At 38.9% G+C, this 23,833-nt stretch overlaps 1 protein-coding gene across 9 annotated transcripts in view; it reads right to left on the reverse strand.

Moving 5' to 3' along the window:
• TENM2 (teneurin transmembrane protein 2) overlaps positions 1-23,833 on the reverse strand; it is a 448,458-nt gene that overhangs the window by 70,593 nt on the left and 354,032 nt on the right. For 7 of the 9 annotated variants that reach the window (XM_027892715.1, XM_027892711.1, XM_027892714.1 and 4 more), the window contains 3 exons: positions 13,361-13,555; positions 7,783-7,983; positions 5,917-6,129 (listed from right to left, as the gene is read on the reverse strand). In XM_027892715.1, coding sequence (XP_027748516.1) covers positions 5,917-6,129; positions 7,783-7,983; positions 13,361-13,555 — 609 coding nt within the window. The remainder of the gene's footprint in view (positions 1-5,916; positions 6,130-7,782; positions 7,984-13,360; positions 13,556-23,833) is intronic. The other 2 variants (XM_027892713.1, XM_027892710.1) reach the window with 1 other exon arrangement.

Here is a 23,833-nt window from a genome sequence, read left to right on the forward strand (position 1 = left end):
GATGGAAATGAAAATGTGAGTGATGTGCAGGGAACGACAGAAACGGTTGAGAATCTCCGAGTTTGCCTCATGAGGTACCTGCTGCTCTTCTGCTTTGCTGAACAGACACAGGGGGGAACCACCCTACAACACTGCAACGGAAGTTTGGCATCTAAAAGGCTGTATCAGAGGTGTGCTTATCAAGGAACCTGCTACCAGCTGTAAAAAGAGTGGGATAATTGTATCACCCAGGTGGTGAACTGGAATCTGCAGGCACAGAAACAGCCAACGTCTCTAACGTTCCTGGTCATGTCATCATATATATTACCAACATATTTCTGTACCAACAGTAATGAAAAGTGGTCATGACCCAAATATTCTACACATTTTTCAAATAAAATGAAAAAAAAAATGTGTTCCTCCCTCTGCAGAGCATGCAATCTAAATTCCTGTCATCTTCGCTAGAGATTTTTTTTATGCCTTGATAGGTTATAAACTGTTACAGATTAATTTTAAGTTAGAAGTGCATTGGAGAAGTCTAATATATCTAGCTCCTTCTAAATTGCTCTTTGTCAGATACGATGGCTTTCCACTGCCTCCTCCCACACACTTTCCATCTCTCCTGAAAATTGCCTCATCTTTGAGTCATTACCGTGGTAATTACAACAAGAGGAATCAGTAGTAGAAGGAAAAAAAAATCTCTGACACAAAGAGCATTATCATGGGACAAAAATATCTTGCTATATCCAAAGATAACACAATGCTGCATTATTAATGCTCCTATCGATTATTGACATCATGATAAGGTAAATAACTAAATCTTTACACTTTACTTGTGGTTTTCCTTCCAGTTGACAGCAAATATACACATGTCTAAAAGCTGGAAAGGGCATGGTCATCCCGAAACACTTGGAAGGTGGGGAAAATTTTTACTACACTTTACTTTTTAGTAAAACCAGAGGTGGAATAACATTCTCCAAGTGTTCACCTGGGTGAATCTTCGTGCTTTAGAGGGAGAGCATTGAAAGTATTTACCTGCTGGGTGTAAATTTGTTTGGATCTTTCAGAGTGGCTCAATATCCACATTGACAAACCCATTGTTCTGCAAACACAGAACACACAGATTAGCCTCCTTAGCTGGGTAAATGATCAATCCCACTTCCAAGAGCGGCCTCAGATTCTTAAAGGCAATGAAAGTACAAATCCTAGCATAGGCCATTATAAAATAAATTCCTTAGGAGGAATGCTGCCTTTTAAGCTCATTTAAAAGGAGACTGGAAGGGAGCTCATACAGTTCACTGACTTCTAGTGAGCTCACTGCCCCATGGCAGAATGGATTACCTCTCTGCTGTTCCTGACAGATGTTTGTCTCAACACTTGTTAAAAGCTGTACTTAAGAGGAGTCCACAACTTGCCTGGACAACCTACTTCAGTTTTTCATTTACTCTTACATGGTTTTTCCCAACACCTAACACAAATATCCTGCACTGTAACTTAAACTTCTTAATCCTGGACACAGAATCCATTCTTTTTCCTGAACATTTTCATTGCATCTGAAAATTTTAGGTTATTTCCCACCATGTAGGTGACAGAATCTTGGTTGTTTCCAATCTTTCTTCTTTATTCAAGGCCTTTAAAACATAAAGGGCTAAGAGAGAATTCCATATCCCTTGTTTATTGAGGAACACATCCTACAATTTTGATGTTTTTAGTCCGGGGGCCAAGGACTCACTGGGGGAAGGAGAGTGGCAGATCCCCAGCTCTCTGGAGTTGGATTTCCAAAAGCAGTACCAAGGTCAGGATTGATGGTTGGACTCAAGGATCTTAAGGGTCCTTTGCAACCTGAGTGAACCTAAGCAGAGTCTGCAGAGGTGCCCATCACCTGGCTGTGCTGGGTCTATCAGGGAGGCAGGCAGAGGTTCAGCTTCGATGCCTGTACCAGGGAGTGAAGCTCATTTCCAGTGAAAAATAAAAAAAAAATAAAAATAAAAATAAAAAAAAAAAAAAAAAAAAAAAAAAAAAAAAAAAAAAAAAAAAAAAAAAAGGAAAAGAAAATATAAGAATTGTCTGGATCAAAATGCGCTGTAGACAATTCTTACTATCAAATAGCCTTGAGTACAATCTTTCCCCATTTTCTGTCTGAAAGGGAATGCTTAACCTACATCTTATGTAGGACATGAGCAGACAGGAGCAAAACTTGGGAATATAACAGACAGCCACAAAGAAAACCTCTTATATCACCTTCTGGTGACAGCTCACCTCAAAAGATACATTTTCAGACTTTTAAATTTTACTTGTAAATGTTGAGGATTAAATCCTGATTTCACTGGTCTCACAGTGAGATTTTTACCAGCAACTTAATAAGGGTCACATTTCATGCTGCAGGGATATGAATTACAGATGGAATTACACTTTTTAGTTGGTATTTCTGTTTCATAAGATCTCCATATATATCACCCTGTCCTTGGAATCCTATCTTGACAGTTTATACACAGAACACCCTCTGCAACCATTTAAAAACAACAGCTTTAAACATCCAAATATTGTTTTCAGTGAAAGCAACAGATCTGTTTCATAACTGCACACTTTAACAGCACTCAGATGATTCAAGGAAAAGCTAAATCCTCCATCTTAAATTTCTGTCATGCAATTGGTTTGAGATTAACAACTTCTATACCTTAGTCTTTCACTTTGTTATTAGTTTTCCAATATTTTTTTCCTCATCTAGATTACCCTCTATTATTTAGTTATAACTTCCTCCATAATTGCAATCAATGAATAGTAATCACTTAATAAACATATCCTGACAGGTCTATTTTTGCACTGGGAAAAGATTAATTTTCTTTATCACCACTCCAGTAAGCAATTTTTTTTCCTTGCCTGAAGTAGCAAAGTGAACTGCGGTTCTGCTACGTACAGGCATCTGAGCAAGACCAGACACCCCTCCTTTCACTTTTATATTATTTGGATAGAGATTTATCAAAATCTGCGTAACTTGGAACGTGCATTCATTTTTATGTGCATTCATTCTTATGTGTTATAGTATTGCACACAGGCAAAAGCTGTGTAATGAAGAGGTAAAGGTAATGAAGAGACAAACTGCACTTCTGGTAAAATTTTTGAGCTTAGACATTCAACATCGAAATGTCAAAAAGTGTGCATTCTGTCAAGTATCTGTTAAAGCCTAATTTGATATCAAATAGAATAAAATATCCTGAGTGAACTTGGGTACCTGCAGGTTGCTATGATGATTTCTTTTCCACTGCCATGTAAATGTAGCACATGAAACTGGTAGAGAAACCCAAAGAGAAGCATTTTGGTTTGTATATAGAAACCCGCTTTTCTTTCTCACAAGTCAAATCTATTTGTTCTAAGTGGGCCTGGCTGAAAGTCACTGGAATCACAGCAAGTTTTTCTGCTGACTTCATTTCAGACTAGGTGTAGCAAAAAGTGGAAATTCAGAGGAAATAACCTCTCCTATGGGATTCTCATTTTTCTGCTTGGATCCATATGGAGAAATTCTCAAATGTCGTGTGAGGTAAGCCTAGCCATGCAGTGCTCCTGAAGAACTAACAGGGGTATTCAAAAATACAAACTGCGTACAACGATGGGAGGGATTCACCCTCAGCTCCTTTGCTGTCTTACTCTGCTCTGACCTGGCTTTGGCTTAGGACAACAGACTGTGCAGGACTAAAAGGACCAAAAAGGACTAAACCATGGCTTTGGATTAATCAAATGAAATAAAATAATTTAAAAATAATTTTTAAAAATCAAGGCTTTAACACATCAAAAATGCATTCCTGAAATATTATCTTTTCAGGTGGACCCTCCCCAGTGAGTAATTCTGACATTAATTGGTATGTCAAACTTCCAGTTGAAAGCGAAACCGTAAGACAGTGCTTGAAATCAAAGTGAGTTTCCATGAAATTTAAGTGCACTTCAGTTCTTCACACTAACGTTTAAAACATCTTGAGCAACTCATCCTTGTACCAAAGTATCAATTCACTCTAAGGACAAATTTTCCAGTGGTAACTTCTGGCATTTTTCATACCAATACTTACAAAAATTAGCTTTGCCATCCTTATCCTCTGAACTCTCCCTGTGGGTCAGTCCCACATCACACAAACCAGTGGGGCCATGCTGAGCTGTCCCTCTGAATTCAATCCCATTCCTGCTCTGTGCGTTTGTAAATGGCCTCCAGACATGATCATACGAAAATTCATACTAATACAGGCTTATCACAAGAATATATATCTGTCTACAAACAACAGACAACTTAGGACTGCACTGATCTCATACACAACAACTAGGAGGACATCCCTAAGTTCTTTGCACCAGTCTCATCCTTGCCACAGGCAGAACCACATTAGGCTTCAAGGATATCATCTTTCTAACACATACCAAACAAAAAAAAAAGCTTATGCATATTTTAATCACTTTAGAAGTATCACCCTTCCTCTGGAAAGAATTGATTACATATATCAGTAATAGGGAAGACATTTAGTTCAAAGCTCTGAAAATTAGACTTAAAAAAAAATCTCACAGCAGAGTTCATGAGTTCACCTTGCAATTTTCAGCATACTTTTGAGATCTTGGTAAAAGGCATCTTTTTGTCTGCACAGTAATAAAGACTTTACATACACTAATTACTTCTAAACATAGGCATATTACTAAGATATTATAAAGCAAAACAAATTTTACACAAAGCATGAACTCTTTAAAATAAGCAACTATTACAGAATTTAATGAAAAAAATATATATTAGGCATTTTGTAAAGATCTGAGAAGCGCTTAATATGAGCACAAAATGCCTGGATTAATCTAGCAGAGGTGTGTTGATATGATGGAAGTCTGAAAGCAATTATGAAAGAACACTCTGCATCTGTACTGGTCACAAAGTGTTCAGTCATAAAAGCTTTGATTTAAATCATATTAGCATAGTGTAGCAAAGCATGCAGCACCACAACATCAAAGGATATGCCCCGAAAAGATGTATCAATTGTTATTTTTTTTTCTCCAATAAGAGTATACTTTTAGTTTCCAACTCATATGTTTATCAGAAATGATTTGTATATCCAGGGAGAAATCAGAGGGGAATGAAAAAGAAAAACAGCTTGAGGGATGCAAGAATCTCACCACACTTTTAAGTAAAGAAATAACAATTCACTTGTAATAAGACTGTCCCTTTAAGGTCCCTGATTGCTATAAAGATCTCAATTGACCTACTCTTTTCTTTATTAAATTTACCACCTTAAGATAATGAAAACAGTATGATTTTGGATTAGGACTCAATAGGTTTCTTTTAAGATATACCTCACAGTCCTCCAAAAATTTTCTAGAGAAAAGCACCCTCGCCTGAACCTCACATTGACTCAGCAGCTGGATACTCTTGTTCCGTATAAATTTGCTCAGACTTCTCAGAAGGAATGTGATCACCGAGAATTTCCCAGTTTTGATTTTGCCATGGAGAAAATAACAAGGAGAAAGGCAGGGAGCTATTTCTGTACCACCAGGAACACTTAATCCTCCACCACTTGACCCCTGCTCTGGGTGGGGATGGTGGGGATGTGTTTCAGACGTGATGGAGAACAGTAGGAGGGCACTAATGCATCAGACCAGGAAATTAAAAGAGGTGCCATTCACACAAAGAAATATTTAGTTAAGTTTGAAAATCTTGGCTTGGATGATACAGGGACAACCCATTTGTTACATTTTTACTTACTAATGTTCACTTGCTGTGGAATTTATCGTTTGTGGGCTTTTTTATCTCTCCAAATCATTTTGTTTCTGATTTCAAAGGATTCCAAGAGCTCACCTGCATTTCACCCCGCACACTTTGAGTCGGAGTTAAGCACTAGGGCCCTTAAGGGAACAGCCCATTACAATACACGACAGTAACTATGTCTCTACGATTTATGAAAAGAAAGCAATATGTGCCTGTTTCGGTGCCTGTCGTTTGCCTACCAATGGTGCAGTGCTCCCCATTCCAGCCCTCTCTGCATTCACACTTCCCATCTTTACAAGTTCCGTGCTCCGTGCAGCGGGGGTGGCACACGCGCTGGTCACAGGCCGCTCCCGTCCACCCTTCCTCGCAGCGACACGCTCCGCCCATGCACACCCCGTGGGTGCCACAGTCCACAGAACACACTTCTAGGAGAGAAAAGAAGGAATAACTGATTTGCAGAGGGAAAAACAAACAAACAAACAAACAACCAACCACGAAACAAACCCAACAACAACTGGTATTGCAGAGGGTTCTTCAGCGGCAGTGGCTGAGTCGTGAGGGGAAGGGGAGCAGAACAGACGTGCTGTGGCTGCAAACTGAGTGCTGTCAAAAGCTGGCCTGTTCATATTCTGAAGAAAACTGGCGTTTAACTTTTGTTTTAAAACTAAATCATATTTAAAAGTTGTTTTAAGAAAAAAATCTGCTGGACAGACTGGGCTAGAACTGGGTCCTCTACGCAGATAAAAACGAGTTTCAGAGGTAGTGTTCCCAACACTGTCAGCAGCCAGAATGGGAGCAGGTAGCTCTGCTTTACTCAAACCTGGACCTCAGGGGATACATTTCAGCGACAGACACTGATTTGCTAGGAATGGCACTGAAACTCAGTCATTCAGCAGAGAATGGTGGCAGTTCAGGGGTCACTTAGACTCAAGGAGCGATGGGTAAAAGACTTTCAAAGGAGAGATCTTGGATTCCTATTACATGGTCAGTTATTATCTGGTGTCTCACTCCCAAAATTCTACTGCTCTCTGCCAGCTGAAGTTGTAGAAAAGCAGAGGGGTCTTTTGCCCCACGTCACCAAAGAAATGGACAATAAAACTCTCATGCATGAATTTTTCTGTCTGCTAATTCATGAAGCAGAAAACACATCATCAAATTCATGTCACCAGTGGAGTGTTATAAGTGCTTAATCTTAGGAAATAACTGAAAAAGTGTCAAAATTGCAAATATTATTTGGAGAGATTTGTTTTTGGCCTACAGTTCCATCTCAAGGTTCAACTTCCAATATAAATGCAAAATTCCCAGTATTTTTCTCCCCACACAAATAGAACATTTGCTTTCTTGTCAAATCTGTGTTGTCCTCTTTTACTCCTTCTGTTAGAATAATCAAGTTTTGCACCTGTAGCTTTGGTGAGGATGAAAAATTTTAGCTAACACTTTTGTACCTGCTTTTAGGTGTTACTTAAATTTTTTGTAATATATTATAAAACTTTAATATTATATGAACTTGTATAATAAAATATAAATATGTATAAAATTTAGTGTTACAAAAACAATATTATAAAAACTTTTTTTTTTTTTTAATATTCTACATGAATACTGAAGAGGGAAAAATACCCTTTATTTGAAAAGGTATCTTTCTAGTTTGTGATGTTTTTCATAAATGAGTAGCATTTTGATGTGCAGTAAAGCAAATTCTGGAAATAGACCCAAGTAGAGTGTTCTCCAATTCTTCAAATGTTATACTCATTTATAAATTGTGGATGTTTTTATTTTCATTTACAGATGTGAGGCACTTATGCAACTTTTTCGGTCCAAATGAGACTCAGTGCTAGAACGAAGCACAAACTCCTAACCTGCACCCACCTCACCCCCAGCTGACAGTCCCAAATAAAGAATTTCACCAAAACCAGTATCTGAGGTTCACACACACTGCTTCCCAACAGAACTAAATGAGATCAAACACATTCCAAAAACAAGTTCCTACATTATTTGCATTTCAAACCTGCAGTGGACATTAATGTTTTAACAAAATAGGAGCGGTACTGTGACACATTGCAAGGCAATCTCTTCCTTACCAACAGAGCAGTCGGGGCCCATCCAGTTGGGGTCACAGCTGCACAGCCCTGTGTCAGACAGGTAGGTGCCATGCCCGCTGCACTGGTCCGGGCACTGGGCTCTGGGCAGTTCACAGTTCACTCCTCCCCATCCCGGGCTGCAGAGACATTCCCCATTCACACACACTCCGTGGTTGGAGCACGTCGGATCCAAGCAATCCACTGCGGAAGAAAACAAAAAACGACGTGGAAAACGGTCAGTTCACACAATATGGCCTTTGGAAAACGTGTAGGAAAGTGCTCTGAGAAGTTTGTACCGCTGTGATAAATAAGGGAAATTGAGGTGGTTCTTGTTAACAACCTGGAGTGAGAATGGGAAAGTGAAGTAATTTATATTTTACATTAAATTAAACAAATAAAACAGGGTTTGACTGAACAATGACAGTTTACTGCAGCAGTGCTGTGGTGGGGAAGCACAAAGACTTAAAAATAGTGTTTAAATACATATAACAAGAGTCCCACACATTAGCCTGGAGACATTCTTCTGAAATACACTGAAGTTTCAATGATTTATGTACTGTACTTAAATTAAAAAGTAAGCTAATAAATTGCAGTTTTAAAGGATTTTTTTCCTTTGGAGTATCTTCAGTACTGCTATTATTACTATTAAAATGCTAGAGCATTGTGAGAACAATCCTGAGAGCCACTTCAGGTACCAGTGGCTCTCAGCTTCGTTTGGGCTCCTAATCATTCAGGTACTTCTGAATGTTTGATCCATGGTTCATTAATAGCTGAGCTGTGAAACTGAGAGCCCCAGGTACTTCAAACATATTCTAACCTGCAGTTTATTCCTCTTAAAAGAAACAAAACCAGATATAGACACGGATTTCATATTTTTCTTTATCTAGAAACAACAGAGTAAGAAAGTGAAAAGAGTTATGACGGAAAATGATGCAATGAAATTTCAGTTGCTATTTCAATCCTGACAAATAAAGGAATGTTATGAGCTGCCTTTCAAATAAACTTGATCAGTACCCTTATGAATTTCCAAATTTTTATCTTATATCATGAATGTGTACAAATATACTGTGCTGTGCTGCGAACATCAACACAGAGGCTTCACCAACTGCCTTTTGCTGTGGAATTGAGGGCCAAGGTCAAATTCATGCCTTAAATAAGCTGAATTCATCTCATGACTGGTATATATTAGCTCACAACAACAGGGCCAAGAATGATTGGCATTCTCTCTCGCTGTTCCAGGAAGATCTGAGTTTATAATGAAAGTGATTTATCTCTCATCTTTTCCAAATTGATCCTTCTAAATTAAGGCAGAGACATTTTCACTCTACCTGATGTGAACAATACTTGATCTTTCAAATCTCAGCTTTTCTATAAACACAGAGCCTTGTCAAATTATTTTATGTAGTTGCAGAACATTTAAAGTAAGTATATAGATTAGATACAAACAGAGGATTGAGGCAGGCACAGAGATGCAATAACATGAGTTATCAGAATAGTTTTGATTTTAATTCAGATTACAGTAGTACAAGAATAAATTACTGTAAAATTTCTTACAAGATTTTCATTTTAATGATGACACTGGCTATAGTTTTGGGTTTTTTAAAGATTTAAAGCTTAGCTACTGAGACATGAAAATATTAAAATGAAATTTTGTATTTATAGGTAAACCAAGATTGTTTTGTGGTTCAGCTCTGAAAAAAAGTTGATAAATTAAAAAAATGTTCTAAAATTATGCAGAATGCTTGTCCTGTACTGTTAGTCCTTCTTGGTGCTTAACAAAATTATAACCTGTCCAACGTTTGGAATACATCTTTCATAGCATTTCTGTTGAACCCAATAGAGAGAGCTGTGATAAAATAATTGGATTGAATAAAGAAGAACATAAAAACTTAGATCAATCTACTTTTAGGATGAAGGCTACTGCCCCCCCCCCAACATTTAGTCTTTTACATTTTTTTTTTTTTTTTTTTAGATCATGATATTTTAATAGAAAATTTAGAAGGGCAATATGTGTATAACATCATATGTGGCAGGACAGCTATAAGTCATAATGTACTCTCCTTGTCAGGAATGCATCATCTTCTCAAAAGAAAGTACTAATGATAGGAATTCAGAGCATATGAAAAACACCACCTTCTGCTACAGAAATTAACAGTCCTTCCTCTATCCTGAATTACAGTGCTCCAGCAGCTGAGACTCATTTCCACAGAATAAGCCTATCCATGCCCCTAAGCCTTGTTTTACAGGACAACACACTAAACACCTTTATCCTTTGTTCCAGACAAATGTACTTTACAGCTGTTTTGTTCTATCATATGGACAAGTAGCAGCTTTCAAAGTTTAAACTGAGGAGAGTTTTCACTTTGAGCTCCAATCTTGTTCTATTTTAATACCTGCTCTTAAGAGTTATCATCTCGGGCCAGATCCTCTGCTGTTAAAATCAGCATAATGTGATTACCTGCAATAGAACTGCACCGCCTTACGCTGCAAAGGTGCTGGCCCTGAGATGGAGGAGGGTTTACAATGGTATTTAATAAGGATTTACAAACAGACTGTCTTTGGTGTTTCAACAAAGGGGAACGTGCAGGTACGTTAGACTTGGAACTCAGGGCCCCTTGGCAGCTCAGATCGTTAGAGCTCATTTAGTATTGGGCCCTCTGTAGATTTGACAAAAAGAGGTACTGAAAGCAATTTATATCCTTAAGGACAAAAAAGGAGGTCAAGGAGTTTTCTGAACAATATGTACCACGAAGTCCCCAAAGAGCCATGAATTACACTTATGAAGTTAAATGTCATTGAAAAATGACTCGACCAGGAAAGCGACAAGAAAACCACTCTTAACTTAACCTAATTTGGTGATTTCACTTCTCTCCCCCCCGAAACCCGACTGAATGAAGCCTGACAAATACTCCACTTCATCTTGTGTGCAAATTTGTTAATAGAGCAACAGTGTTTATGCTGCAAAAATTGTGCATCACAAGTATTGATTTTGGTGCCACTTTCATTTCGGATAAATTGTTTGAACAATATGACCATGACGAATATCAGAAATAAAAAGCTATTGGGGAAGACAAAAAAAATGCTGACCCACTTGTTCTAATTCAATATCATAGTTGGCAAATGGCAAATGAGTCAACCTTCGCCGTTCCTTTTGGAAGTTCAAATCAATAGAGGAGATTTCATACATTATATTTAACTACACATATATTATTTGTATCATTCTACCATTAAAAGGGGAAATTTTTAATTCATGCAAAAACTTGAAATAAAATTAGGTGATTAATTGGAGAGACACCACTTCATGTATACTCTTTTTCCCATAGCACTAGAATTAATGTAAGAAATATGTTAAAAAAATATGGAATTTTAGGGTGGAAATGTGACGGTTGTTTCTTTTTATTTGCAAATCTTTTTTTTTTTTTTACTTATCTATTGCCCAATGATATATGCAAAAGGCTATTTTAACCTTTCCTGTCATGTTATTGACCCCTTCCAAGTTTGCAGCAAATACTCCCTGCCTTTGTAATCTATTTATCTTTTTAAGAAAAAATATATCCTTTCAAGCACAGTGTTGATTAAATAATACCTATCTTTTCATCTCAAATAGCAATTCACCTCCCAGAAACTTAGCTGACTGACAATATTTTGTAGTGGTCCCACCTTTGCCTGGTGTTAGCACAACACCTTTGTTCTATAAACTTTTCTGGCGCTGCAGATGTGTTTGTTTCTCTAGTTTAAAACAAACATTCACCTCAAGATAAACTGAATTAAGCACTACAGGAGCCTATTTCTCTTACAGGAGTCTATGGAATCCAAGGCATCTGGCCCAGATACACCACAGCCATCCTGGACAACTGAAAGCAGAGAGAGAATTCCACAGAAATAGCTGGAAATTACCATCAGGGTAAGGGAGAAGCTGCTTGCAAGGTAAAATTTACAGAATTAAGAAAGATTATTTTAGGCCATCTACCATAATCTTTCTAATAATACAAGAATTTATATAAAACAAAACATGATTAAATGTATCAAGCTCAAAGAGACTAAGCAAACAATTGCAGTTAGTACCAGAAAGAGAGCTTTTGCATTCCCCATAATAGACTCGATGTTGTAGAGCAAGTTGAAGACAGTTTTTTTCCATCTTTGATTTCGATGCAAATGATAGTTAAAGCAAGGCATTTTAGATAATTTTTGAATATCTCCTATAATCTTACACTTAACGAGAACTGAGAACTATCAGTTCTAAGTAGACAAAAAGGACCTTGCAGCATATTCTGGATATAGTTTGAAATGCAACCCATTAAAAACAATGGAAAAACTCTTGACAACAACTGAGTTCTGGATTAAAGCTGTAGTAACCAGCGTTGGGAAGCTTTAGTGGAGGGAGGCGACAGGAATGAACTGAACAAGCAGTTGCAGTGTTGGCGGTCCTACTAGTGAGGATCCTTGTGGGTTTTTTTTTTTTCTTTTTTCACTCAGATTAATGTAAGATTTTGTCCTAAAGGTGATAACTGTAGTCCAAAGAATAAACCCCTTGGTGGTTCAAGTCCCCATAGTTTTCTTCCCCTTTGTTTTCTGATGGGAGAAACAGCTCTCCATTATAGGGTAAGATAAAAATCAATACACGTGGTGGACAGCTCTGCAACCCATTCAGAATATTCCAGAGAGACTCCTTAGTCCTAAAAGCTTGTCATCCCAGTCCTATCACTTTAGTACTCAAGCTGCTTCTCCCTTTGGAGGATTAATGAAGTCTGGAATGTCATCATAATGTAACATCAACTACTACTGCCCTGAGGATGTGCCAAGGAACCCTGAATTGTCTGTTAGCAACTGTCTGGGGAATTAAATTCCCTTTTAAAACCATACTAATATACTTCTAAAAGAAAAGCAGCCCAATTTATGTTGTGCATTTTAACAGAAAACACTGTGAATACAACCAGGATTGATCTTCATGTATGACTACATTTTGCAGGGTTATTTTGTTAAATTTGCTCAATCTACACACACAAGGAATCGGACACTTTAAACCTGGAAAGGTTTTCTGCATTTAAAAGACAGGTTTTGTTCATGTGTACTATCCACCTTTCCTTAATCCTGTATGATTGCAGCTAACAGGAGTAAATTGCCCAACATTAACTCTGTAAGTCACACAGTTATCTAAGTCTTTCAAATTTGTTTCATGAGCTTCTGTCTTAACACTGATTGATATGTGTGCTTTGTGTGAAGCTGAAGCTGTACAATTTTGTCAACCACTGCTCCTTTCTCCTCTGCATTTCACACCTAAATTGTTCAGTAAATATAATCCATAAGAAAAGATTTTTCTCTTCACTCATCAACAAAGGAATTATTCAGATTTACTTGTGGCAGGCACGTTAATACTGCAAAACAAGGTATACAGAAGGCCAGATGTTTCATCTGAATTGTCATAAATCAGTAAAATTGTGGCTACCCTCTTTTACAATAATCTCCTACAGCAGTTTCATGCTTAGATTTTTCCTCTGTTCTTTCTTTTCCCCCTAGTCATTAAATAATTCCAAAACCCATAAGACAAACTTAAAACACAGAAAATAAACATCCTTACCTTCCTCGCAGTTTTCTCCTTTGTAGCCCACCGAACAGACACAGTTCCCTTCGATGCAGGAACCGTGACCTCCACACGAGGGATCGATACACTGGCTGATGGGTACATCACATTCCGGACCTTTCCAGCCACTGTAGCACAGGCAGGTGCCTTTGGAGTATTGACCATTGCCACTGCACAGAACCGGGCAGGCAGCTGGAAAAGGGAAGGAAAGGAAAACAGCACCCAGGGTCATGCACGGACTCCTGTAAAAGTGCACTAAAAATCCACTGCCAAATACTTGTGCATACACTCAAATATGTTAACTTACTGGGGGAAAAAAAAATCTAAGATAATTTTTAGTAGTTCTTCGTTCTTCGTTTCCCAAAGAAATAATTTGATTATTATCTAATACAGCACTCATGTGTTGGGCATTCCAAGAATACAACTCCTGTTCTTTATAAACTACTGGTGGTGTTGGGGATAACTACTGAGGCAGAGTGAACAGATTTGAGTCTGGCATTACTCTGCTTTGTTCCTCTAGCTCACACTCAATCTCCACAGACAGCAGAACACAAAACATTCAGTCCCCATAACATTTTATTATATAGCATCTTTCTTCTTTCACAACACTTTTTTAATGTGATGTCCCCATACTTTTTTAGATCTTTTGACTTTCACTGTAAGAATCTTGAACACAAGCTTTCAGCTACTAGAAATGCACCTTGCCACCAATATCCCTAGTGAACCTGGTTTCCACAAATCCCAGAGTGACAGCTTTTACCCTGTGCATATTGGCAAGAAAGCGCCATTATTAACCCTTATCCCTCACCCTTGTGTTATTAAGGGGGTAAGACACATCCTGAGCAAATATTCATTAATGCAAATGCAGTGAAGCCTATGAATAATAAAGGTAGTTGGCAGGTCTTGGGTGCCAGGAATCAGATGTTGTACATATGCAGAGCGATGGAAAGAAACAAGTGGTTTATTAAAACCCATCTGCATGTAAATGTTACACTAAGGCCTGTTCACACTCCTTTATGCTCATGTCTCCCTTGTAAACATGGCAATCTGTGATCCTCTGCGCCTGTCAAAGACTGGATGGGGTCCCTACCCAGAGAAATGGAAAAAATAATGGAAGAATAACAGAAAATGGGAGTAATGAAGTGAATCTTGGAGAAAAGGTACAGTTTTGTGCTCTTCTCTCTGATGCAGTTTGATAAAGACAGAAAAGTATTTCCCTGTCTTCTCACCCTTCAAAGTAATTAGAAACTAACACCTAGTTTTACAGTGCCAAAAATATACTCAAAAGCTACTATTAATCATTAAAAGGTCCTAATGTCTTCTTGGCTTCTATTATCCCTTTAACCTGGATGATCAAGAGGAACCCAAGTAATTGATTTCCTACAAAGAAATGTGTAATGGTCCAGTTATCCAACTTCTTCACTGTTCAGTCCTGCAACCCTTATTAATCTTAGCTGTCCCATTGATCTGCTGCAAAAACACATTTCAGGATAGATTTTTTTCAGGAATTTTCTTATTTGAAATGGGAAAAAATCGATCAGATAAATATAAACTCAGATTTCTACTTGAAATGACAGCTAAAATTTGGAGTGTTGAGAGTTATTTCAGTTAAGACTACAGGATGATGGGCCACATGTCATATACATAATCTTTTTTAGCCTCGTTTTTTCTACAGTAAAACAATTAAAAATATCAGTATGCTGGAGTCTGGGGTTTTTTGCTACTGTTCCTATGTCTCAGAGCCATAATATCCATCCTTTGGTGGCAGTAGGACTTCATTCTACTGCAGACCTGGTGTTCTCTCTCACTCTGAGTTTTGCCCAGTGGCTTTCTTACTCACTCCAAAAATGAACACAAATTTGAATGAAACATAATTTCCAGCAGCAACATTTTCATTTCAGATGTGATATATGTTCGCAAGTGCTGTACTGAGTTCAGTGAAAAACGTTTATGTTAAAGATCTACCAGTTTTGCTTTTCACAGCTGGTTTCAGAATTAACTTTACTGAACCAGCTGGACTGAAATGCCATACAGACAAACATCCATTAAGTCCACATTGCACTCTGGGACAGCCTGTTTTACATCTTTTTGCATGGCATCATCAAACACCCCTCCATGATATACCACATGCTGAACTAAGAGCAACCTGAACGCTTTGTGACTATTCCTTCTGCCTGCAGGTGTCACAGCTGGAGCCTGGCTCAGTTCCCCATTGTTCACAGCCCTTCACTGCCCAGGTGTGCTGCTCCTCCTGCAAGTCATGTAGGTGAGCCAGGAAGAAAGGGATCAACCTGGCACCACTTCCACTTTTCAGGCATAAAGATCTGGGGGCACAAACAATTCCTTTGTCCATAACTCTCCATTTCACTGCTATCAAAAGGATTGTTTGGGCTGACACTGATAGGTTTTCCAAATCACTGTGAGAATGGCAGTCACCTCTTCCTGCTCTCTTTACTTGCCTTGGTGAAGAGGATCTGGTGGCAAGGGATGAAGAGGCAGCCTATCCTGAGGATCTGCAGTAATCATGAGTGGCCAGTTTCTTGGTGCCATCTTGCACACCCTGACAGACTGTAGAGACACCGGCCCTTTATTTGGGCCTCATTTTAACCCAAAAATCTCTCTCTCTAGAACAAGGCAATGTGGTGGTTAATCCTGCAGTCCCTCTGTTCAAGTCCCCCACAGAAGGAAGTAAGATTGTTATTCTCTGCAATGATTCCAAGCCACTGCAGAGACTCAGAGCTGTTATTATTGATGGTTGCTCAGTGTGGATTCTCCAGCTGCACTGGGACACACTGCTTTTGCCCATCAAACTCCTCCCCATGCTGTGACAAAGCTGCACAGAAAGAAAACATCCCAGGAAAGCTAAACGAATCTGTAGGCAGTAGACAGTTTCTCTGAACAAACCACATCTGTTCAAGTAGTTATAAAGACAAAAAGTTAGAGTAAACTCACAAGCTGGATACAAGTGAGGAATAGCTTTTTTTGTGTTGATGTTTTACAGGTCAACATGTCACTCACCACCTGAAAGGACTTCTGTTCTGCAAACCTCTCCTGTGGAGTGGAAACTCAAATAAAGACAATAACTCTATTTAAACAGCAGAGTTCCTTGTAAGAGCAGAAATAATTCCATTCCTAAAATAAATAAAAAAAGAAAACCAAAACAACAACAACAAAAAACCAGCCCAAGCCACTTAGATGTGATCACCCTAGACCTAGAGTGGTCTAGACCTATAAATCTGTGCCAGGCATCTGCTGTGAGATCAATTCTCTGCTTGCTTTGTCCCTAAGTCTCATTTAGCAATGGGCAATTGCAGACCAGCTAAAAGAGATGCATATCTGCTATTTGGAGCTTGTCTATGGGAAGGCCATTCTTAGCTCCTACTTTTGATCTGGATTTGCAGGGTTCAACTTCTGGGACACCAGAGATTGGCACAGGAGAAGAAAGATTACTGGACAGTGTTGGGTCTCGGGCTAAAGAGCTCCCACAGTAGTTTTTTAGTTTTCCCTCACTCACTCTGCTCTGGTGCTTCAGGAATTTAAGTAAAGCTGAAAGCCATGTCACAGCTTTTCATTCCTCTCTTCATGTTTTTACCAGGTCAGAGGTCTTGCTATGGTTCATAAATCTATTCAGTCCTTGTGAAGCTTGTCTATGAGTTCAGCAGCAATCTGCCTTCAGTGGTTTGCCACTGCAATATGCATTGCCACGATGTCAGTGACACCAGAACTCCCCTGGGACAAAAAGGAGAACCTGTCATTTAACCCCAGGGAGGAAGTGAATACAGTTAAGATTAAGACACTTGCAACTCAAAGCCACAGTTTAATCTACAACCCTCTGCTGGGGTTATTCTACAAACTATGTGACTGGAATATCACTCTGAGAGTAAGAAAACTGACAGAGAATCTGGGTCAGATTTTGGCATTTCCAAGATTGCCGTGTCACTAAGACTGCAGAAGAAACACATAAGCAAGAATGCAAGCAAGTGTGGGTTATAAGAAGTTGGTTTGTCACTGCTGTAATAAATGGTTCTTCCTTAATCTTTTTGGTATGTGTTTATAGGCTGTTCTGTGTGAGGAAGAGAGAGAATCAAGCTGCTTTTCCACAGAAAACTGGAGCAGGTAACCAGAAAGAGCTTTCCTATGCCTATTTGCTAGACCATGTTGCTGCAGGATGAGTCCAAACCAATCCACCAAATCAATTTTACATCCAGGTAGCTTCAATTAATGTGGAAACTGCTCAAGAATCATCTGGAATTCTTGTTTAGGACTGTTTATGTTTCCCTACATGAAGTAAATGGCCCTTGTTCCAGGACAGGACTGACTGCTCAAAGTCTGTTGAAGGAATGTGAAGGAAGGTGATTTATGTAATGGAACAATCAAGTTCCATCTCATTTCTGAGACAAGCCCAACATCCCTCTAAAAGTTCTCTCTCCAAAGATTATCTTTGGAGAGTTATTTTGGAGTAATGTTGATATTCCCTGATGCATGAGGAAAGGTGATTTGGTAACAGCCTGTTACACATGGATGAGGAGAGGAGATGGCAAGGGATAACACCCAGATGGTCTGGCATCAAAGGCCACCAAGTTTCCCAGCTGCAGCCTGTGCACACACTGCCTTCACCCACCCTTGCAGTATCCACACACACATACTCACCAGAGGTGTTCTTCTAGAGCATGGCAAGAAGCCAGTAAAGGATATCTGAGGAGTCAAACTCTTGGAGGCTGTTGCAGAGCTTGGGTTTGTTACACAGCTGCTTGGTTGAGAGGCCTTCCCCTGCTACTTGAAGTTCCAAAGAGGATGTGAAGGTAGAGCTCTGGTTTGGTTTCTCTTGCTGTAGAGCAAACATTACCCTGGTGCAGAGAGTCCTGTACCACTGGGATCTAGGCTGTCAGTTCTCTACTGCAGACTCTTTTCAGTTCCTCCTCATAAAATAGACAAATTGGTATTCTTCTCTTCAAAGCTATTTGAGTCTCTGGGCACAAATATATGCAGACTTGAAAGGTTTTTGAACTTGCATCTACAATGCTTCACTGTCCTGGACCAGGTCACAAGCAATGCCCTTCTATTGCTCTTATTTTGTGAGCAGCTCAGTTTTACATACAAATGTAGATTTTTGAACATGGCAGAAGAAGATTACCCTCCTTTGTGTTATCTACAAGCTTACGAGTCCCCCTGTGTCAAATTTTTTTAGTGCATACACCACAGTTTTTTGTGGTGCAATGCCCATGGTGGGCTGGTGAGGGGAGCCACTGGTCTGGATGGACAAGGGGCAGTGGTTGAGCCAGGGCCAGAATGGCATCCATAATGATTGCAAGCCCTAATTTTGCATATAAAACCAGGTTTTTCTCATCACAAGCTGGTGTGGAAAAAACAATGAGCTTTACTGCCTGTTTACAATGCAAACAGCACGGAAAATTAGGGCTGAGTGTTCCAATGGGAGTTTAAGGCTGAACCAACAGAGGACACGGACACATCTGAAGTGCCCTTACATTCTAAGTACTGCTGACTGTTCCATCAACCAGTTTCAACAAGATTATCTGCAAAGTTAGAACTCATGGAAGAACGTCCCATGACTGATCACAGAAGTAGACAAATTCATGGAGTGAAGCTCTACAAAGGCTTCTAAGCACAAAGAGACATCATCTATTGTAGGAAGTCCTTGGTCTAGAACTAAAAGAATTTACCAGAGAAGCAACAAAGACAGGTACAATTTTCACCCTTCCTCAACTCTCTGCTGCAGGCCACCATCAGAGCTGAAACCCTGGGTGAAATGGAAGTTTGGTCTGAGCCATTAAAGTTTTGTTTCATTAATGTGACCTCTATATAAACAAACACAATCAGAAAAAAAAAAACTTACTGAAGAGATACTATTTGTATTCCTATGTAAGATATGTTTGGCCCTCGTTGAACTGTAGAGACCTAAGAGAAATAAAGATTATTTTTAAGTGTAGATGTCTAAGTTTAGGAGGAGGAAGTGAATTTCAGTCACTAAAAACCACTGAGCTGATTGGGCAGTTTTGATATGCTCCTTAGACAGAGCTGCACAAATTCCCAGGTACATGAAGAAGTGAAATACACACTGGCATAATAAAAATAAAGTTGTTCTTTGTTTCAGCGGCCACCAGGAATTGTACTGAAGACACGTAACAGGTCAAACTTCTCACCAATGAACCTTTCCAGTGACCCTCCTGGGTACAATTCCTCCAGGGGATGATTAATTCAGACTCTCTAATGGCTCGCACTTGGACTTCCTTCTAGCAGAGATTAAGCTGCTACTGCTGAGAGATTATGCAAGGTTTTGCCAGTATACAAAGAAAATGGATTACTGGTTCTGACAGTCTAATTTGAAGCCTATAAATGCACTCCAGGTCAGTCCAAAGCGGAGCCAAAATAGAGGAAAAATCTAAACCAAACGTAGTCTACAACTGCCTGGTTCCAAACACTTAATAAATATGAGCAGGGTCACACTGTACTGGTGTTTTTCTCTTTTTGGCATTTATGTTGGTGATGCATATGTGGCATTTAGACTAGAAATGTTATTTTCTCTTCAGTGGAGAAATTAGATAACTAAGTAATCAGGTGATGCTAGAGCTGAATCCTACTACAGTTGTCTACCAAAGCCCTGGATAATTTTAGTTTCACTCCAAAAGCTCCAGACAAGTTCCTGTTCTCCTAAGATGAAGTCATACCTATTCATATATGAACAATCTTAATCTAAATGAGTTTAAATCCACAAAACCACTAAACCCAAAGGAATTGCAAACATTTGCATTTTAGAAAATCAGCCCAGTTATTAAAAAAGTTAATTGCTGTCAACCTGATTCAAAATGTTGGCTCTAGACTTTACATTATTATAAACAAAATAGTACTGAAATACCCCTTATTTTATTACCTATCCCTTCTTACACCAAATATATGCCCTTAATTATTACATCTCGTTACCCCAAGTATTTGCCCATATTTCTAAAAATTAGGAGACATACGACTCTACTTATTTGTAGTCAGAAAAAGCAATTATTTTGTTTGACAACACTTCCCTTCATATTTTCTGTTTAAACCTATTTTAATCAGTTGGCTGCACATTTCACTACTTGTCTGCAGGCCTATTAGCATTTACTGGAGTTCATTTACAGATATGAAAGTCTGAAATAACTTCTAAGACCACTCCATGGGTTATGCTGTTTGTTTTTCACTAGTTTACCTTGGTTTTATTCTACTCTCTTGGTGAGAGGCTTAGACTCAAGAAAATCATTCTGGAATGGGGGATTGAATAAATCCAAGGCTGTTTTCTCTCCTCTGCTCTTTGTGCCTCACAAAGATGCCATTTGCATGGCCAGGAAGAACAGTGTTTGAATTCTAACTTCTGTCAGGCTGAAATGTTCCGGGGAACAGCGACAATTGGGAAGACCTATAACATTTTTCAGGCTGCCCAAAGGCCTTGTGCTCTTCCATCCAGGAGCCATCTTGTAGAAATGCACTCAGAAGCAGAAAAATGAACAGCTGTGGAAAACTTGTCAGTGACATCAGACGCTTTAGGAGTTACTCCATGAAATTGTTTATAGAACACACAACTAATTGAAATGGTTTAGCAGTAGGGGTATCCTACCCTTGCAGGCATCAGGTCAGTATTAAGAGGGAATGTCCAGCCTTTCCAAACAGTCATGTTCTGCTGTGCCTCACTTCAGGTGCCCAAGCCCAGCCTAACCAAGCTCTCTGGTCTCGCTCTGCCAAACTGCACATTTGCAAGCCGGGAAGAGGCTCACAGAAGGATTTCCAGAAGGACAAAAAACCCATCAGGTGTGTCAAATCTCTGACATTCAGAAACCATTTGGGGAAAGCAGCACACGCTGACTTAAGCTCTAAAGTATGGATGCTTTAATTAATCCGGGGTGAATTTAATTGCTTTAGTTAAGTGGAAATCGGGTTAAAAATGATGCAGAGCATGCTGGGGTGTGTTAAAAACATGACATATGAGTTGGATGAATCGATAAATTAAAAGTGCACAGATGTTTTAATTAAACCCAGGAAACTTAACGAAGACCACTAGAGACTTTTAAGGCTATGATTAATTCAATTCATTTAAAATACCTGTAGAGATATGGGGATGCCTCCATTTTGGGAGGTAAGAAGTTCTCGATCAATAAGTACTTAAGCTGTTCTACAAAAAAAATGGCAGGATTTTTATAGAAGTGGCTGAGCAGCACAATGAATATTTACGTTTTTCTGAACACTCAGCAAACTTTTACCTTGGCAAAAATTTATCAGAAATATTTTTTCTCACTGCCTTCAGTGTGAGCCTATCTGTCAAAAAGACAACACTTACTGTTCCTGTCTCTACTATTGTACAAAGCACCTATTTCCATTAGATAATTGCTTTGCTTAACAACTGTTACAAAAATCCACCTAAGAATTACAAACATGTCTTCCCACACTATCTAGCACCAATTTCCAGAACCACAGCAAATTTTTCAAATGATCTCTTCGAGGCTGGTCACTTGGTACAAGAAAATTTTGCTTGATGAATTGACCCTTATGAATATTTTCAATAACGTTAACAATGCAGTCTGTAAGAATAGGGAAAATCAAAATCAAGAAAATGTCAAGACACATTGGAACCATTTTAATGGTGGATTGAAAGGACTGAAGCCCCATTACTGCTTTTGTGAAGATGAGCTTGGACAATCTCACTAAACATCAACAAAGATCTTAGTTCTCTAAAGATAGTGGAGCACAGCAGGGGGAGAGAAAAAGATCACTGTGCTGTCTCACTGGAAAAGCCACAGCTGAACATAAAATGATTTTTAAGTGGCATAAAATAAACTAAACACTGGAGACAGAGAGAAAAAAAAGGACATTTGAGTGCACTAGACACTCGCTAAAGCTGTGCCAGGAGTCAAATGTCTGGAGGACTTTCTCCTGTCAGTACATTCTGGATTCAACACTTGGTCACAGCCTGTTTGCTTCCCCCTCCACTACTGCAGAAGCTCTGCAGCTCTCACTGCCCATGTTAAAGGGAAGCCTGGACTTCTCTGTGCTAAACTAGAATGATTTGCAAACGGTGGATTGATTTGCAGCCAATCCAGTTTGGGTCCTCCCCGTCTCCTGCATCCTTGAAGAGCAGCACAGTTCAATCTCGTTTTCACATGCATCAGTGCATTCAAGGAAATGGAAGTTCCCCTGCTCTGGTCCTGGCTTACCAGAGAAGAATGTGACTGATCAGTTTGCCACATATTTTATGCCTTTGAAAAGGGAACAAACAAACAAACAAACAAACAAACAATCAAACTCTTTTTCTGTGCAAACAAGTAACACAGAATCAGAGCTGTGAAATTCCTGCTTCTGATATAAGCAGTGAAGTCGATACAAGAGCATGCAGAGAAAGGAGTTTTACTTTCTACCAACAGATGGAAACAAACAGATGTTGAAATCAGCTACTGTCACAGACAAGCATGTAGATCTTCATTTGTGTCTTGATAACTTCATCACGAGAAAAACTGAGGAGGAAGGGAAAACTAAACTGTATCAGAGGTTTCAGTTGCTGTCTCAGTGGAAAGAACCAGTGAGAAATCAGGAGATGATGCTCCAAGCTCACAAAAAGCAGCAGTAAGGACAAACAGCAAATACCAGAATTATCCTTCCAAACACAGGTGTTATGATTCACAACAGAGAAGCACTGACAGCATGACATCACTTGTGCTTCTAAAAGAAGGAAGAGAAAAGTGAGATATTTCTTCCAATATTTTTGGTAAAATTTTACACCTTTCCCAATGAATGCTGTAAAAGCTATTGCTCTTCTCTGGTAATGGTTCAGCTCTGGCTAAACATCAGTGCAGTAGACACAGGATTACACCCACACGCTGCAGTTGAGGGTATTTAAAAACCTAAGCTGGATTGGTCTCATTTTAGTTACTACTGTTTGCCTTATTAAATTTACCAGAAAAGATTTAAATCGTAACGTGTTGAACTTCTCAGTCCCACATTAGCTGCTGATATTTAAACATACTTTTAGATATAGGTATTTTCTACATTTGAGTTAGAGATTTTTTTTGTTTGTTTGAGACTGTGAAGGGGATTGACAGCTAACTGGATTTAATCTCACCCAAATAGGAGCTAAATATAGAAAAATATCTAAATCACAGGTTCAAACCTAGATATAATGTAGGTATGAAAAAAAGTCATGCATGCTGAAATAGGAAGCTGTGACTCAGGGCTGTTTCTGCTATTCAGGGATGCCAAATGTCAGAGGATCTTTTAAACCAGCTGTATTTCTATGATGTGATTTACAATACTACTTAATCATAGTTGCTTCAGTGACATTTACCATCAACACAAGGACTCCAGGATGATCCCAACACAACTGCAAAGGCAAACTCTTAGAACTTAATGAAATAAACAAACACCAGGACAAGTCCAGGGAGACAAAGCAACCTAAAAACAAAATGTAGATTGCAAGACAATTAAATAAGCTAGCCA

The sequence above is a fragment of the Empidonax traillii genome, unplaced genomic scaffold (genome assembly GCF_003031625.1).
Source record: "Empidonax traillii isolate 1590-97213 ecotype Southwest subspecies unplaced genomic scaffold, ASM303162v1 scaffold364:size1245619, whole genome shotgun sequence".
NCBI lineage: Eukaryota > Metazoa > Chordata > Aves > Passeriformes > Tyrannidae > Empidonax > Empidonax traillii.